This window comes from Xenopus laevis, chromosome 3S (assembly GCF_017654675.1).
Source record: "Xenopus laevis strain J_2021 chromosome 3S, Xenopus_laevis_v10.1, whole genome shotgun sequence".
NCBI classification, from domain to species: Eukaryota; Metazoa; Chordata; class Amphibia; order Anura; family Pipidae; genus Xenopus; species Xenopus laevis.
The window spans coordinates 100,815,574-100,833,881 of NC_054376.1; the positions used below are offsets into that span (position 1 = coordinate 100,815,574).

At 39.6% G+C, this 18,308-nt stretch overlaps 1 protein-coding gene across 7 annotated transcripts in view; it reads left to right on the forward strand.

Annotated features, from left to right (window-relative positions):
* The first annotated feature begins 3,990 nt into the window (after positions 1–3,990).
* The window catches only part of nsd1.S (nuclear receptor binding SET domain protein 1 S homeolog), a 48,674-nt gene continuing 34,356 nt past the window's right edge, over positions 3,991–18,308 (forward strand). The window contains exons 1-5 of one of the 7 annotated variants that reach the window (XM_018256106.2): positions 3,991–4,596; positions 5,807–6,732; positions 11,943–12,078; positions 14,069–14,241; positions 14,686–16,756. In XM_018256106.2, the coding sequence (XP_018111595.1) occupies positions 5,824–6,732; positions 11,943–12,078; positions 14,069–14,241; positions 14,686–16,756 (3,289 nt within the window). In that variant the 5' untranslated portion in view covers positions 3,991–4,596; positions 5,807–5,823. Of the gene's footprint in view, positions 4,597–4,621; positions 4,903–4,993; positions 5,145–5,188; positions 5,387–5,571; positions 5,597–5,806; positions 6,733–11,942; positions 12,079–14,068; positions 14,242–14,685; positions 16,757–18,308 lie in introns of those variants that run through there. The other 6 variants (XM_041588686.1, XM_018256105.2, XM_018256109.2 and 3 more) reach the window with 6 other exon arrangements.

Below are 18,308 nucleotides of genomic sequence, written 5' to 3' on the forward strand. Positions count from 1 at the left end.
TTCTAGTTCTCTCCAACTTTTAAATAGTCAAAAACAATTGCTCTGTAAGCTACAGGTTTCTTGTTATTTTTAGTGTTTATTGCTTAACTTCCTATTAAGTCTCCCTCCTATTCATATTCCAGTCTTTCATTTAAACCACTGTCTAATTGCTAGGGTAAATAAGACCCTAGCAACTATATAGCTACTGAAATTCCAAATTAGAGAACTGACGAACAGAAAGCTAAGTAATTGAAAAACCTCAAAAAAATAAAAAATAAAGACCAACTGCAAATTATCTCAACATATCAATGTTTAAGTATGATAATGGGAACTTAGAATAGTTACGTTATTTATTATGTGGTGTACATCACTGCAGCACTTTATACAGATCATTCACATCAGTCTCTGCCTCTGTAAATGTTATAATCTGAAGTCCCTATCACTTTCATTTGCACCAGGGTTGGGTTAATCAAAAACTTTAGCATGCTTGTATGTTCTTGGAGTATAAGAGAAAACTGAAGTACAGGCAGACGGAGAGCATACAAGCATACATGAATATAGGAAATCTGAACCTCCAATGTAGCAGAAGACATATTACATATGTACAAATATATAAAAGGTTAACAAAACTAAAGCAAACTGATATGGTATATGTTTAGTGTGTTACTATCCCATATATATATATATTTTTTTTAACTGTTTTCTCTTTTGAAAAAAAAAGATTCCAGCAGAGACGATTCAGTAACAGAATCTAATGAGGCATAAGATAAAAATATGTTCTTTTGTGACCAACGGGTGTCTTGTAACCTGGAATTCCACAGCATATGTGCCAATATTGTAAACATTGAGAGCAGTGAGATATAATTGCCAGCTATAAGATCATTGTGTTTTGTGCAGTAGGTCAGTTTTAAACATTCAAGTCAGAGGGGCCCAAAATTGAAATCATGATCTACCAAAAGATCTGGAGCAGGTGACTAGTAGATCAAATTAGCCCAGCCTTGTCCAAAATCAGTTCCATTATATCAGCCTGCTGAGGACTTCCTTTTGTGATTTGTAAAGCAAAAGCTTGAGGAATAGGTGTTGTTCTTGTATTAATGTTGTGCAATGCATTTTGAGATGGCAGCCCATGATGTGCTACCTTCACTTAAGGCAGACCAGTAACTTTGGGGGTCCAGTTGCCATGCACAAAGTTCCCCCCTTCTGAAATCATGTATCACCTGTGGTCACAACAATAGAGGAAGAAGACCCCCAAACCTACGATCTGACATTGTTAGGGTTAACATTAGGTTAGGTTAGAGTCCTACATATAAGAAAGAAGAAACCTTCAGGAATCGCCTATCCCAACCAATCATCTAGTCCCAACAAACGAAATGGTCTACACTGCACTCACTTCACTTTACGTTTACTATTTATTAAATATTGTAAAAGTCAATGTATTGTAAAAATCAGTATGTGCCTCACTGCACTGTGCTGCAAAAGAAATTCCTATGTACTCCTGGTACAAATGGCAAAAAAAAAAAATACTTGCCTTGACTTGACTTAAAAGTGAAATTCAGGGATTGTTCCTTGAAATGAGGGTAAGGTAGTAAAATGAATGTTAAATTGAGTGCACATTGATGCCATTTATAAAAGGGTCTTGCACTAGTAGTACATGTGAATACTTGCAGGGGGTGCCAATGCGTCCACCCAGTCTAGTGCCCTTTTTTTTCCACTTCTGTAATATCTGATAAATCAGCACCCAAAGCAGAGGTACTATGAGGGCACTACGTGTTGCTCTGGGATTCTATAACTTAGAGTGATACTGACATTAAAAAACTCCTCTTCGAAATATTAATGTACATTAAAAGTAATGTCTGCTTTTATAAGTACTTTGATAAGTAGATATTACTTGAACTTATTAACCTGACTGTTTTGCCAACCTGACTGTCCCTTCTCAGCCTGTCAATTAGTTTCTAATGCTAATAGACTTACTGAGCTCAAATATGGCAGCCCTGTCATAGAGGAACATTGGGAATCAATCAGATAGTTAATATAAAAGCAAAGGGCAAATCCTTCTATGGCAAAATTATAAATAGCATACAAATGCAATACTACTATAGATGTAAAAAAAGTGTAATGGTGTCAATCTGTTTATATTACAGCCAGCGTATTTGGATTGACATCATATTTCCTGGTGCCACACTCCAAAACCCATACAGGCAAGTATATTGGCTACAGACAGAACTGGTCATAGTATGTCAATGGCAGTGGCGTAACTAGATATTACTAGGCCCACAGCTAATTATTTTTCAGGCCCCCAAAATGTCTAAAGGTTGACCTGTTATACCAATATTTATTGAGATTTTAAATAAATTAGGGCCTCATGGGGCCCCTATATCTCCTGGGCCCCCCTGCACCTGCAGGGTCTGCTTCCTCTTTAGTTACAGCCCTGGTCAATACCATAAACTACACTAGGGTGGATCCTGATGTGAATGATGTATAATCCATATCCAGGCCCAGATTTGTGGAAAGGCCATCAAGGCCCGATCCTAGGGCGGCAGGATTTTAGGGGGAGGCATGCTGCCTAACCACTGGGGAGGAGATAAAATGTATTCATAAATTTACTATTGCTATGGTCTCAATTATGAAAATTTGCGCGAATAAAAGGGAGGGGACAGGGCCGATGAACGTCAGTTTGACTAGGGGTGTCAGCTATGTAAATCTGGCCCTGTCCGTGTCATGTATGGTTGCCACCTTTTCTGAAGGCCTTCCTATATATTTCTTTTTTTCCCCTATTAATAACATTGGGATCAACTATAATTTTTACCGGCCAGGCTGGCTAAATACCGGTCAGGTGGAAACCCTAATGTCCGGCCTGGATAGGGTTGCCATTAGGGTTGCCACCTTTTCTAGAAAAAAATACCGGCCTTCCTTTATATTTCTCTTTTTTCCCTATTAATAACATTGGGATCGGTATTTTACCACCTTTATACCAGAAAAAGTGGCAACCGTACGCTAGGGTTACTACCTGGCCGGTATTTTACAGGCCTGGCCAGTAAAAATGATGGTTGATCCCAATGTTATTAATATGGAAAAAAGATAAATATATAGGAAGGCCGGTATTTTATTCCAGAAAAGGTGGCAACCCTACCCTACGCCCAGGTGGCAACCCTAGTTACCTCCTTCATCAGGATGGAAAGGAGGTTGAACCCCCCGAAATGTTGATTCTTGTAGTGATACATTAATAAAAAGAGGGCCACTTCCCCGACTGCAGATACATAGATTGTGTGCGGACCCGTGATTTTACTGCTACTGTTGAGAGGCCTTGCCGGGGCCAACGGAGAACCAGCACCACCATAACAGGAAGTAAGGTGGCAGGTGATATAGATGTAGATATATCACAGTAACAGATTTACATCTGCTGACACCCCTAGTCCCACTGACGTTCATCAGCCCCGTCCCCTCCCTTTTATTCGAGACCATAACAATGGTAAATTTATGCCAGAGGGGCTGATGTAAGATGCCATAGAAAGTGGGCTGATGGGGGCTATTTTGGCCTCTGTGTACTAGGAATGCCAGTCCAGTCCTGATTCATGTATGTCTTCGCTATATATAAATAATAAATTGCGCAAGTGATTTCCCCTTTAATCCGTAGTACACATGTTTTCCCGCTCACAGGGCCCAACTCATTTCCCCAGGCTTCCTGTAGGTGGCCAAGCAGAAAGTACAGCGCATGGGGAGTGCTCGACTTTTCTGTACAAAACACATGTTCCCACAGTGGTAGTGTTATGAATTTTCTTTCAGTCTAACGAGGCGGGATAGGTGAGGGAACCCGCTACAGTTGACTGCCTGATAACACAATGAGCCCGCACAGCGCTTACGGCCATGTCTGACCAAATAGCAAAAGAAAGTCCCGAGTTATAAAGCGCCTTGTTTTATAAACACGCACTGCATATTCCATGTCTATTACTAACGCCATCCCCCGCAGGCCGCTATATGTCTCTGAACTAGGGCCCAGGCTAAGGGAGGCGGAAGGAGTGCAGGCCGCGCCCGTGACGCCATTTTGACATTGTCAATAGTCTGTCTCCCATGTCCCAGCTGGGGTCATTTTTTTTGCCATCGAGGGATAAGGGCAAGCCTATATTTAGTCTTATTGCTTGGCTAGAAGACAGGACAGAGGAGCGTGGGTTATGTCCAAGGGGTGCCCTGTGTTAGGGAGGCGGTACTGCAGAGGACCTAAGATGGAGGAGCTAGGGCCGTGCTCGGTGTTTGTGACAGGGGCAGTGTCATCAAATTGGAGGGAGGACCATCTGGAGACCTTTACATTATAGTGTTGCACCCCACTTTACATATATCCGCAGTATTAGGGGCGCCCCTTCGTGAAATGAAGTGTTAGGAGCGCGCCACAAAGCGCAGTCATTAACAAGGGCCCCAACAACTCAACCACCGAGCCTAATGTGTGCGTCAGTACTACGTAATATGCAGAGATTCTCTGACGTCATCCCCACCAACCAATTAGAACCTATGCCAGGCCCAAGGGACTCTGCGCTGTGACACTCCGGCTGCTGCAAAGAACTACAAATCCCAAGATCCTATTGGCTGGTTGGAGTGGAAGCCCAACAGCTGGATGGACACAAGGTGTGAGACTGCTAGGCAAAATCTCCTATCATACCCGGCACTATACCCGCCCTTCCCTCTCAATATGCTTTCCTTGTCCTGTCTATAGTACCCTGCCTGCACCATAGTATTCCCCCACTACCTCCAACAGCAGCACCCTCCTCCTGCAGGCACCCCTCCCCCACCAGGCTCCGCACGCCTCCTCCAGCAAGGGAAAGAGGCAGCCTAACCCGCTGCGTGCTGTGCGGCGGGGGGAGGTAGTGCAGAGACCGCCGCGGGCTCCAGGCCTAGCGCAGTGTGATGAGGGGCCGGCACACGGTAAGGCCGGTGGGTCGTTCGCTGGACAGCTTGCAAACTTTAACTCCCCCCCCCTCTTCTGCATGAATGGAATCACCTTTCCCCATTCTACTGCACCGGCGGATCATGCATGGGGTGGGCAGGGGGAGCCATATTCGCCTTTTTTTTTTTATCCCCTCTAACCAATAGCTTACACAGCCGGTGCCGTCTTCGGGATACTTTTTATTTTTTTGCCGGTGTCCTCCAGCTGTTTCAATACAGACTCCTTATTTGTACGTTTATCTCCTACGCGTGTGGGGTTGAATGGGATTGTTACATGACACAGAGGGGGGGGGGGTGCATTTATTGCCCAGTGATACATGTGCATACATAAAGGGACAAAGCCGGCATATCTGATTAACTTCTCCGCCTTGCTGTTGTCTTTAAACTTCAGTTCCCATCATTCTCCGACGGCCAGGGGGGAGCCGTGATTCAAGAGACAGCTGATGGGGTCGCAGGTTAGACAGTTGTGTGGGTGAGACCCGTTCCTTCTGTGTTTCTGTGTCTCTCTTCCCCCCCCCCTCAGTTCATGGTATGCTCCAGGAGAGACTGTGTTCCAGTGTCAACACCGGCCAAGGCAGACATTTGCCTGCACGTTTATTAGGCCTCTGACTGCTGCCATTTTGGCCGGTAGGGGAAGAATTTATCAGTGCTTATTGGGTCTGGCTTTGTTTTACGTGACCAAGTAGGTAGTTCTGCACAGGCCTTAGGCCCAGGTTTCCCATTTGTTAACATAAGCTCACACAGATATGGAGTTTTTATTTTCTACATATTATTATTGTTGTGAATTTATAAAGCGGCAACATTTTCCACAGTGCTGTACATATCCTCTCAAATATAACAGTTTAAACTATGTTCATGTATTTATTTCTTATTCTTTCTGCTTTATTGACAGATTAATGCCCGCACAGGATGGATGAAGCCTGTGAACTAAAGAGTACGCCAGGCTATTTCAACCCAGCGGATCCTAATGTCAAAAGCAAACCGAGCACGGGTGACAGGGGGATTTTGGAACTACCAAATGGGCGTAGCGTTCCGCTGAGCTCACCCACGCAGAGTGGTAAATCGGGTTATGGGCAGGATCCCCCCTCCCACTACATTCCTCTGCGCCGACTCCAGGATCTGGCCTCCATGATAAACATCGAAGGCATGAATGGATCTCAAAACATGGAGGCAAATGGATCACAACCAAATCCGCAGCCCTATTTTTTTACTACAAATGAGCCCAGAGTTCACGCCAGTCGCCCGGAATCCGCTCGTCAATTTTCACAAGAGCTCACCGTGAAACCCAAAAATGTAAAGAATGGGATGCATCCTTATGATTCTTTTTGTCACATTGAAATGGAGGAGCCAAGTTATGGTACAGAACAGTTGAATTACAGTCTCTCTGGGCGAGGTCTCGATGTGCCAGTGTATGAACAGCCACCAGTGGAGCAAAGTATTCCGCCTATTGGGGAGAATCAATCTAAAATAAACGCTACGCCTCAGTTTGGATCAGAATTAGAGGATTTAGTTCCACTTGGTTGGACTAGCAGCGGCGAGGACCCAATGGAAACTGAAAATTTAAACCACAAAACATCTTTTTTATCAATGATTCATGACGCTGAAATTCCAAACGGTGCACCCATTAATACTACTTCAGAAAATGTAATTCACGGGGATTTGGATCACAGTACAATTTTACAATTAGATGGCAGGATAACTGACCAAGGACTGCCGACCGTGGAACATACTGAGGATGAATCATTGTCTGTAGAAGAAGAACTAGATGATTTGGAATCACATAATGAGCTATCTCCAGATCCATCGAGATTACAATTTGTAAGCAAATCTTGGGTGGGTTAGTGGGTGTCTAAGGTGTTTGGCTCCGTTCCAAAGCAAGGGTTTAATTCTAGTTGAATATTTTTGCCCCCCATCTTAAATAATCAAGTTCAAAAGTAAATATGCACTTCTATAAATCCATTTTTCCCCAGAGATACTTGTTGCCATCTTCTTAGAAAAGTGTTTGGTTTTTGTGTGTGTGTCTGTTTTAGACACTTTGTACAAGTAAATGTACCTACACAACAACTTGTCTATATGCATGAATTAGCAAACCTTTAACTATCTAAGGTTTGTTAATGTTCTTGTGCATAAAAATACCTTTTCTTTCTTTCTTTCTTTCTAGTTTTACTTAGAATGATGATGCTCTGGGCCTTGTTATTCACAGTACCTGTAGTTACAACACTTTGTATGATGTTTGTGTCAGCTCCACTTTAACAAGAGTGATGCCATTGAGGGTAAATAAGGTTCTGTTTACACCATAGTTGCTGAAACTGTTTTGCAATCCGACCAGTTGTGCACACAGTACTGTTCTCATTCATTTCAATTATCAGAGGAAATTCACACTAGGTCTGCAGGGGAATCAACACCACTTGCAGTGCTTTTCTTAAGATCTTTGAAGGTAGGCAAGGACACTTATTTTATTATTTGTTATTTATGTAGTGCTAGCAGATATACACAGCTATGAGATTTGTTCATTATTGTCAGTCGTGGCTCCATCTGAATCTAGTAACTAACCAAATTATTATTATATTATTATGATATAGAGGTAACCTACACTTCTGTAGATTCCATTTATTTTATTTTTAATAATAAGCTTAATGAAAATATGATAACGTTTCTCAGTCGGTCAGAACCTTTTACGTATATCATTCATTTTTTAAGTTAGGGCTGTCCATCTGAAAATGTTTCTGTGATGTTAGGGTCTCTTGTTTGTATAATAGTTACTCACCACATCAAGGAAGTGGCCCAGGTGCACTGCCCTGAGCCCTCAGCACAGGGGGGCGGACAAACCGACGAACCAATATGGAGCAGAGCAGGCACTCAAAAAGGCAAAACTTCCACCAGGCAAATGTTCAAAAGGGAAGAGTTTATTGTGTCAACAGCCTGACGCGTTTCGTGTCCCAAACAATTAATCATAGCCTATGATTAAGTGTTTGGGACACGAAAAACTCTTCCCTTTTGAACATTTGCCTGGTGGAAGTTTTGCCTTTTTGAGTGCCTGCTCCATATTGGTTCAAAGGGCTTTCCATCTGTCCATCATATATTATGCTTTTTGGATCCATGCAGTTCTTTTGTGAAGTCATTGCGTTAACTGCAGATTTTTCTTTAATTTTTAACCTTTTGTCCAGTTATTTGGAAGGGTTGGGATGCTGTTTGGCTAAGCACCAAGTCTGAATCTTGTGCAGGGATTTGGCTTATATTTTGTATTTCGATTTCAGTTTCTTTAATTTTCAATACAACCGTGAAGGCAGTGTGCAAGGTCAACCTTCTAGTGAACCTTCTATTATTATAAGTATTGCATAACATTTGGAATGCAGTGTTCTAGCATTTTGTATGTATCTAGCTAGCATTTTATGTATCGATCTCTGTATGAGGGACAAGTATCCCACCCTGGCCGCACTTGATTTTTGAGCAATGTTTTTAAAGAGTTTTTGTACTTATAAAGATGCACAGAATACAATTTTTTGCTGGATTCATGTTCAATCAAGACTAATCCAAGCCTTTAAAGGGGACGAAAAAGTAATCTCAGGAAGTGTAAGGATTATTTTAGAATCAATGATAGTAATCTATTTAAACAGCTATGAGACCCTCCATACAGAATTCAAATAATCCCTTCTATTGCTCAAGCCATGTGGTTCTGTGAGTATCTCTTACTGTTTTGCCGCTGCATGTAAAGGAACATTATACCTCCCTTTTTAATATTTTAAAAGTTCCTCTCCTTATTAATGGGACTATTAAGTGGTCAGGCTTTTGAGTAATATTACTTTGTAGACTTGCACAGGAAACCTCATTTGTCAGAGTTGAACTTCCCTCTGTAAGGATTGTCTGCTACAGGTGCAACAGAACAAGCACTTGGTGTGCTGGAAGCAGATGTGAGCTGAATTGCAAGTAGCCAGATGCTGATCTCACTGCCTGTCTTGATGCTGGAAAGATGAACTGGAACTACAGCTAGAAAAAAACATCAACATACCGCAAGTTAATTTAGAGAGACATTTAGGAATGTTTCTTATCTGTTCAAAGCAAGCAGAAAGCATATACAACATTGCAATTTAATGATATTTTATTAAGGTTTTTTAATACTGGGAACTAGCTACATTATACATTGAAAAATGCAGTGCCCCCCAAAATCAACATACATTTAGAGACCTTCTGCCCATTCTAAAGACAGATTGGCATGTTTGTTTTAATCTACACTTTTTTGTCAGGTTTACACTGTTCTACTGAGATCTTATCACAATGTCCCAATAGGGACAAAAAGTAGTGTCTATTTTGGTAAATCATGCACAGGTTGTGGTTTTTCCTTTTTCTCTCTAATAATAAAACAGTAGCTTGTATTGATCCAAACTAAGATATAATTAATCCTTGTTGGAAGCAGCACCAGCCTATTGGGTTTATTTTATGTTTACATGATTTTCTAGTAGCCTTAAGGTATGAAGATCCAAATTACAGAAAGATCCTTAATCTAGAAAACCACAGGTCCTGAGCATTCTGGATAACAGGTCACAAGCATTCTGGATAACAGATCCCTTATCTGTACTAGTAAAAGAGAGCTCTAGAAGGAATTAGATGCTGTCTTCATTTTGCAAGGCACTTTTAATATTGACTGTTCATGTTGGCAAACACTTATTTTGTTTCCTTTATTGACTGGACATTAGTAATGGAATACTTTATTAACACTTTCATGATTGTTTGATCCTATCATGTGCTATTAATACACAAATGGCCGTTCTAGCCATAACGGACTAAATGTCCTAACTAAATCCCTTCGCCTTAAGTCAACCTGCATTTGTTTTTTTAAAAATAAAAAAACCGTTTTTCAGTGAAAAGTTTGCTTTAGCAAAAGCTTTCCAGATTACATTTTCAGCAGCTGTCTGGTATCTTTGGTCCAGGTTAACCTAGCAACCATGCAGTGCTTTGAAAGGAAATCAGGAATATGAATAGATAAATGCCTAAATAGAAAGATGAGTAATAAAATTTGTAATGTAAAATTGTAGCATCACAGAGCAGTAGTTGTTTGGTTGCTGGGGTCGTTGACCCTCATTTGGAACCTGGAAAGAATCAGAAGAGGAAGGCAAATAATCCAACAATACAAAATAATTAAAACAGAAAAAATGAAAAAACAATTGAAAAGTTGCTATTAATGGGCCATTTTTAAACATATTAAAAATTTATCTAAACTATATCTTTATTGCATAGTGCTTAGTGTACAGATAGAATAATATTGTTAAAAATACATACAAGGTACTTCTTTCTTGAACTTTTGTTGTGTCAAAGAAAATGAACATAAATGTAAATAAAAAAAAAAAAATACAAACAAGGTTGGAAAGAAGATATAAAAAAGTACATCAAAGAAGGAAAGATATAATCACTGGGGAGTGCAAAATTGTTAGTTACCTCCAGGGGGTACAACTGATTTTTTTTAAGATAGTCAAATGCAGAAAATGGCATTATCACTGATCGGTGGTTTGCTGCAGTGGTCACAATAACCCATGCATTCTGCAATTCCAATTCAACTGCTTGTTACGTGCCATTTCAGTTTGTCAGGTTTGGTAAGAGAAGGCCAAAATCAGGCCTGAAAGCACTTTAAGGCCTTAGGGCAATTATAATGGCGCAACGGATGCTTTGTAACAATGGCAAATATTTCCTCACTAAAGGGGTTGTTGACCTTTCAAACACTTTTTTCAGTTCAATTGTTTTCAGATTGTTCCACAGAAATAAAGACTTTTTTTTCAATTACTTTCGATCTTTTAATTCTCACCATTTTTTTTTGTTTTGTTGTTTTTGAAATCTAAGTTGAAATTTAATGTCCCTGACTCTGGTGTTTGTCTGGCAGCTCAGTAATTCATCTGCAGACTCTAAACTGTTACCATTTTGCTGATACAATTAGTTGATACATTTTTTAGCAGCATCTCTGGAGTATTAGCAACTATTGTATCAATTCTAACAGCTGCCTGTAATGAAACCCAGAGATTCTGCTCAGCAGGGACAAAGATAAGAAATGCATCAATTTAGAACAGTTACGGAGTTGAAAAATAAAACTTTACACTTCAAAATTAGAAAAATGGTTACACATAGAAAATAGAAAGTAATTGGAAAAAGTATATATTTGCGGTGACTAACATGAAACCAACCAAACTGAAAAAAAGTGTTTGAAGGTGAACAACCCCTTTAAGGCAATTTAAACTTGAAGGAACAAATAAAAACTGGATAAATAAATTGTATGTGCAAAATAAAAAATGTTTCTACTATAGTTAGGCAAAAATGTAGTGTACAAAGGCTGGAGTTACTGGATGTGTAACATAATAGCCAGAACACTACTTCCTGCTTTTCAGCTCTATAATTGAGTTAGTCAGCGACTTGAAGGGGGGGCCACATGGTACATATCTTTTCAGTGAGTTTGTAAATGATCCTCAGCATTCAGCTCAGATTCAAAAGCAACAGTTATGACCCATGTGCCCCCCTCTAGTCTCTGGTTACTGCCTCGTAACCAGGGTAATCAGTCAGTGTAAACGAAGAGAGCTGAATAGCAGGAAGTAGTGTTGTGACTGACATGTTATACATCAAATCACTCCAGCCTTTATACATTACATTTTTGCCTAACTATATTAGTTTTGCACAGCCTATTTTCACTGTTTTTAGATTTCCACTGAACAATTACTTTAAAGGATTTTTAGGAGAAGAATTGCCTATACCACAAATGACCACAAAGATTTGTAGGAATTTTTCCTTCTAAATGTACCACATGCCTTTACCCTAAGCATACCCTTTTTCATATCCATACTGCAGTGGTTTCCAAGTTCCATATAATGTTAGTGAAGATTGTATGTTTGTATTTTGTGCTGCAGTGTTGTGCTTTATGCTTCATGCTGTAGATTCTGCTCTGTGTCCTCATTTAACCTGCACTGTACTTCCCTCTAGAGGATGTCTGAGTGTAGGTGCAGCCCTGCTGCTTAGTCATTCCTGCTGTCTGCCTTTTCTCTCTGCTGCAGTTACCCAGAAGGAAAAAACCTGCTCCTGTAAGGTATGATGAGGGAGATGTCGTCTGGGCCAAATTCAGCCGACGCCCTTGGTGGCCATGCAGAATCTGTGCCAATTCTGAGACCAAGGGAAAATCCCAAAGAAAAGGTAATAAGAATTGGATTCCATTGTGTTAAGATGACACTAAATTCCTAAATTTGGTCCATTTTGATCATGCAACGGCAACCGTCTGGGCAGGTATGTGACCTCAGGAGTCCTATATGATTGCACCTTGTAGGTGGGTAACTGGTGCATTGGCAGCTGCAGCTCCTATTGATATTAGTATTATTAGTGGTACAATAGAATTTGGCCATCCTTCTATATCCGTCTGGCACCATTTGGAGAGATATACAAGTTGCTAGCCAAAGCAGCAATCCGCCATCTGCAATCACCTTTTTCTGAATTTTTATTTTTAGCAACAGTTGTTTTTGTGGCATTGTAATGGGTCTCAAATAAAACTATATGCAGACTAGGGATGCACCGAATCCACTATTTTGGATTCGGCCGAACCCCTGAATCCTTCACAAAAGATTTGTCCGAATACCGAACCGAATCCGAATTCTAATTTGCATATGTAAATTAGGGGTGAGAAGGGGGAAACACTTTTTACTTCCTTAGTTTGTTGCAAAACGTCACTTAATTTACCTCATGCCCCTAATTGGCATTTGCAATTAGTATTCGGTTTGGCCGGGCAGAAGGATTCGGCCGAATCCTGCTGAATAAGGCCGAATCCTCAACCAAATCCTGGATTCGGTGCATCCCTAATACAGACCCAGTTAGATTTTTATTTAGTTAGTTAGCTTTGGTGTTATTTGGGTTTATGTGTAGCTGGGATTGGAGCTATCTTCGATTTACATTCTATTACAGTAGTCACAGGCATTCAAACCCATTATTTAGATCAGTTTTTCCTTGAAAATACCCCTAAATTTCCTAACTTGCACTTACAAAGACACTGTCATAGCCATATTTTAATTCATAGTATTGGGTGCCAAAAAGCTCATGAATCGCTTATGATTTGAATTGGACAAACTAGTGGATAATTGATTGGTTGCTTGTAAATTTTCAATGGGATCTTTTCTTTTCTTAAGTAGCTTTTGCCATCGATTTGGTCATTTTGCCAGATGGGGAAATGTGTTCATGTTCCACTGGTTTGATCAAGTGATGAGCCAAGACAAGCTACTCTCATTCTTAGCCCAATGAATTAGTCTTAAAGGGGAACTATCCCAAAAATAAAAATTTAATATAAGCTTCATCATAATGAAATGAGAAACTTTCTATATGCAATAAATTAAATAATCTGCATAATTTCTGAAATAATCATGTTTATCTTCACTATTCCTTTCTCAGCATTTGTTTCTCCTAATTCTGTCCTTATGCAGCAGTTAGGTGTCAGATATTCATTAACAGTTATATCCAATATATCTTATAGGGAAGATTCCTTTGATAGCAGATGAATTAGGGTTCACTCAAGTAATTGATTCCAGCACAAACAAAATCTAACAAAATTGCCTTTTGCACAAATCCTGCATGTAGAGAGACATAATGCCTGGTGATTTTAATAGAGTGAGCTCTAATATATCATCTAGGCAAAAGGAAGCTTCACCTGCAAAATATATTTGGGCCTAACTGTCAATGAATATATTATCTAACACCCAACTGCTGAATGAAGACAAAATGAAGAGAAACAGATGCTGAGAGAGGGATAGTGAAGATAAACTCGATTATTTGAGAAACGGTACATCATTTTTAATTGATTATATTTAGAAAACCTCTTAGTTCAGTATGATGTAACTTGTATTAAATTTTCATTTCGTGATAGTTCCCCTTTAAGGCAGACATGGCTGTTTTTGGCCTGTGTATAAATGCAGGAGTATGAATTTTTGGGTTGAAATCCATTCTGTGTGTCTGTACATAGGCCAATAATATGCTGGTAGATGCAGTTACATCACAGAGCAGTTTCTCCACCTGCATTTATATTATTGTAATATTCAGTCAAAATCATATTTTCTATTTTATGTAGCATTGATTGTGGACACCATGACACTCACATAGCATCTTTCTTAATGTAATATTTTTTTTTTTTTTTTTTTTTTTGCAGCATTTAGCAAAAGGCCACCCCGGAATTATTTTGTTGAGACTCTGGGAGAGTTAACTGAGAAGATCTGGGTTCCTGCAAAAGCACTTGTACCGTACAGGGGGGCACACCAATTTGAGGGATTACCAGATTTACGGCAAACTCAAAAACAGGGAGACAAGTCTTTTAAGCATAAGGTATTTCATTATACTCTGCATAGTTAAGGAAATACTTGTCTGGACAAAGTTTCTCGTTCTGTTTACAGAAGATAAGTATAATACTGTGGTGGTTGTTCTGCTGCTGCTATTCATGTTCTTCAGAATTACTGGCTGTTATTTGCCCAGCAATGTGCTTAGCAATTGCGGGCCTTGCTCTTTGTTTACTACATCTTGCCCCATGTCTTTTATAAGCGGGGTATTATACTACAGACTTGCAAAGGCCACAAGGATATACTCTGTGAATAGCTATAGTACATTTGTCTTCATATACATTATTTAATGGGTATGGAGGTGCTGAACCCTTTAGTACTTTGCATGACACATATGACCAATCAGAAATAATATGGTCTTATCTGAGGTAGAGGTTTTATTGGTCAAAGCAAGCTTTTCTATGTCATTTTTTATTTTCATTTTGCTTCTTAGGTTCCCTTAAGACTTTTATCTCTATGGCAGTCCAGCATAGAACATGCCCAAGATTGTCTCTCTAGAGGAACTGAGAAGTATGAAAACATAGATGATCTAGAGGATAACCAGCAACAAGCAGAATATGACACAAAGAAATCAAATGGGCCAACTAACAATTCACTCAATGGATTTGTGAAATCTTCGTTATATAGTATTGAGCTGGCATCACGCACTGAAAATGACTCAAAAAAACAACATAGGCATTTAAAGACTGTAATACGTAGAAAAGATGAATTCTATCTGTCTGATGTTTCATCTGAAGATTCAAGGACAACAGATGAACCGGTGTCTCCAGAATTGTATAGCAGGCAAATTTGTAACTCAAAGTTTGCAATGGCATCATCTCAAAAGGAGAGCTGTGTATCCAAGCAGAGGTCTAAGGAGGTTTACAACACAAATCATGAAAAAAAATTAATGTTATCTTCAAAGAAATGGAATAAAAATGAAGAACTTCTAGAGCATGGTTTGAGGTTGGAGAGAACAAAGTCTCAAACAGACAATGAACAGGAAGAATTAGAAAAATCTTTAATTGAACCAAGAGTTGAAACTGAACAGAAGGACTTAAGGCGGTGTCCTAAACAAAGTGTAAGCTCTGTACAGAAGGAGAGATCTGCTGGCACGAATAAAAACAGAAAGCGACTACGAATTCATTCTGAATTAAGCCGTGCAAACAAGAGGCTGGTTGCATCTTCATTAGACTCTAGCAAAAATGTTGAATCTAGTAAGGAGTTTTCTCTTTGTAAAGACTGGGTTAGTGAAGATTTGGGTGATGGGCAGGGGCACAGTGCAGTTAAAAACAAATGTGGTTCACCCCTTACTATTGTCTCTTTATCTGGCTCTTGTGAGAACTTGCATAATTCTTTATTGGAAAACAATGTCCCCAGCCCAGGTCACCATCCAATAAAAGATGTACCCAAGTCACTGACTCCTGAAGGCAGAAACTGTTTATTCCATGATTCCTTATCCCAAAAATCACAGTCTGAAAATATTCCAGATTTGAAACTTGACCAAAGGTCCGTAAAGGCTTCTCTTAGTAAGACCAGACGTCCTGAAGCAATGAATCTGTTGAGTAACATGCATGAAAAGTCATGTGATTCAATGAAGAATGAGACAAAAGTAGTAAACCGTGTTATATCTGGTCTCAAAGAATTGTCCTCCAGGTCTCAAAGTGAAGATGGAGCAGAAAATACAGTATCCAAACCATCAACGCCTTTGCTTTTTCCTTCAGCTCCAGGGCAAAATCGAATCCCTTTGGAACCAGATTACAAATTTAGCAACCTGCTAATGATGTTGAAAGACATGCATGATAGTAAAACAAAGGAAAGGCCGCTAATGACTGGACAAAACATTGCATTCAGCTGTAACCGCACTTCTGAAGACTCTGTCAAAAGTAGTCCTGATGTCATGCCTGAGTTAGGTGGTGTTTCTGGTAGCCCCACACACAACAATGAAGTTGGTATGGTGAAAGAATGCAACCAGCAAGATAAACTGGCTGCTAAAGGTCAAAATAAGATTATCAGAAAGTCAAGTTCTATTAAAAACTTCAAATCCCAAAAAAAGCCACCCTTGAGGTCAAAAAGAATGGCAAAGTATAAAAAGGCCCAGATTTCTTCAAAAAAAGTCAATGCATCTTCTGATTGTACAGAACTAGCTACAAGTTCACACAATACCTTAGTTCAGTCGCAGGGCGAATGTCCTAATAACAGCATAACCCATCCTTATCATTGCAGCACAAGTGAAGTTGGGGCAGGTTACCCAGTGGAAACAAGACCTGACTCTGAACAGAGCAATGAATGCTCTCGATGGGAGTCCGATAAATGTGTTGCACCTAAAAAGAGGTGGCAGAAACTCAAACCCAGTGCCCCAGAAAGCAGCACAAACCTTTCAAATAAGGCCTCTAACAAATCTAGTTTGTGCAAGAAAGAAGAAGATGTTTCAGAAGTGCCTAAACTGCTGCAGGATCATGAAGTTACTTTAGGAGAACCTGAGCTTTCCAGTATAGTCGCACAGCCAGAAGCTCCAAAGAGAGGTAAGGTGTTGATGCTCTCAATATGAATTGTAGAATCTTCCCACAATCCCTACATATTTTCTTTAATTAAAGTGAGTGGTGATGCTACCTGTATGTTATTTCACGACTACTAAGGCGGGATGTCTGGGCCAGATTTTGTTGAACTATGACCCTACTTCCTGTGTCTTATACGCTAAGTTAATCAAGGGTAGAGCATAATTTACCAGGATAACTTTTATTGAACACTTTATTAGCCCCAGACCCTAGTACCACAAGGCTGTGCCTCGGCTGGCTTGTTGTAATAAAAACATTTATGGGTTGTTGGAGGTACACATTTGCTAAAAGAACACAATATGCATTTTACTTGTTCTTTTAATAAAAATATCCATATTTTTCCTACTAGCATGTGTATAAACAAAGCGAGTCCCTTTGCAGATTTTCACAGCAGCATGCTTTAGTAAATGTTTATTGTAAAAGTGAATGTAAATCCAGTTTATAAATAGTGTACATTCAATTAGGATACCAAAGCAATGAGCATAAATATTTTCATGTTTTGCAAACTCTAGGTCTCTTAGGTTTGTTGTAATAGAATTAATTGTGGCTTATAATTTTTGTATATTAATATTTTGCACAGTTTATATTTTTTTTTTATTAGCTTGACTAGACAATGGGGCTACAATTTAGGGGGTAATCTAGGTTTATTGTTGATTTGCCGTTCTGGATACTTCTTGAACTGTAGCAAAATACATATTGTAAAACACTCTAGAAAATCTTGACACTATAAATGTGTGTTAATAAAAATATCGGAATTTTTTAATGTATTCCAAGTTTGTAACTTTTTACAAGCCCCGTTTGGCATTGATAGCTCCCAATGCAGCAGGGTTGGATAAGGGCTAAGTTTTTTCACTTTCAACAAGAGAATCGAGAATATTTTGGAGAATAACTTGGTGAATCACCTGCCTGGCTTCAATTCTTGGGTACAAAGTAGCAACTCTTGTCATGGAAACCTCAATCATTCACTGCCAAAGGCTGCAGCTCTCCAGTTGTAAATGTGAAAATAATGCCTTTATTAGGATCACATAAAGGAAGGCAACATTTGAAGTTGTAGCTACAGTTATACCTTTACAGATCCTAATAAAGTGCATCATCGTGCCAACGTTCTGCAGCGCTTTACAGAGATTGTTCTTCAGCTTTTGCCCCAGTAAAGTTTACAGCCTAAAGGCTCCTCTCATATTCACACCCAATATGGTCTGTTTTATCAGGGGCCAGTTAAACTGCTTCTATGTTGTTGGGAGTATGAGCAGAAGCCATGCAAGCACAGGGAGAACATATAAACTCCTTGCTCCTGGCTGGTATCGAACCTACGACTGCAAGCAGCAACTCAAAGAACTGTGTGCCTGAAATTTTCCTTTATGTGACGCCAATTTAAGGAGAACTAAACCCTTAAGTGTTTTTTTTTTTTTTTAAAAAAACCTTTAAAAAGTTCTAACCCATAAATGCAGAGAATAGCAGCGGCGCTCCCAGTCACCATCTTCCAGATCTTTGGGTCTCAACACAGATTTGCGCATGTTCA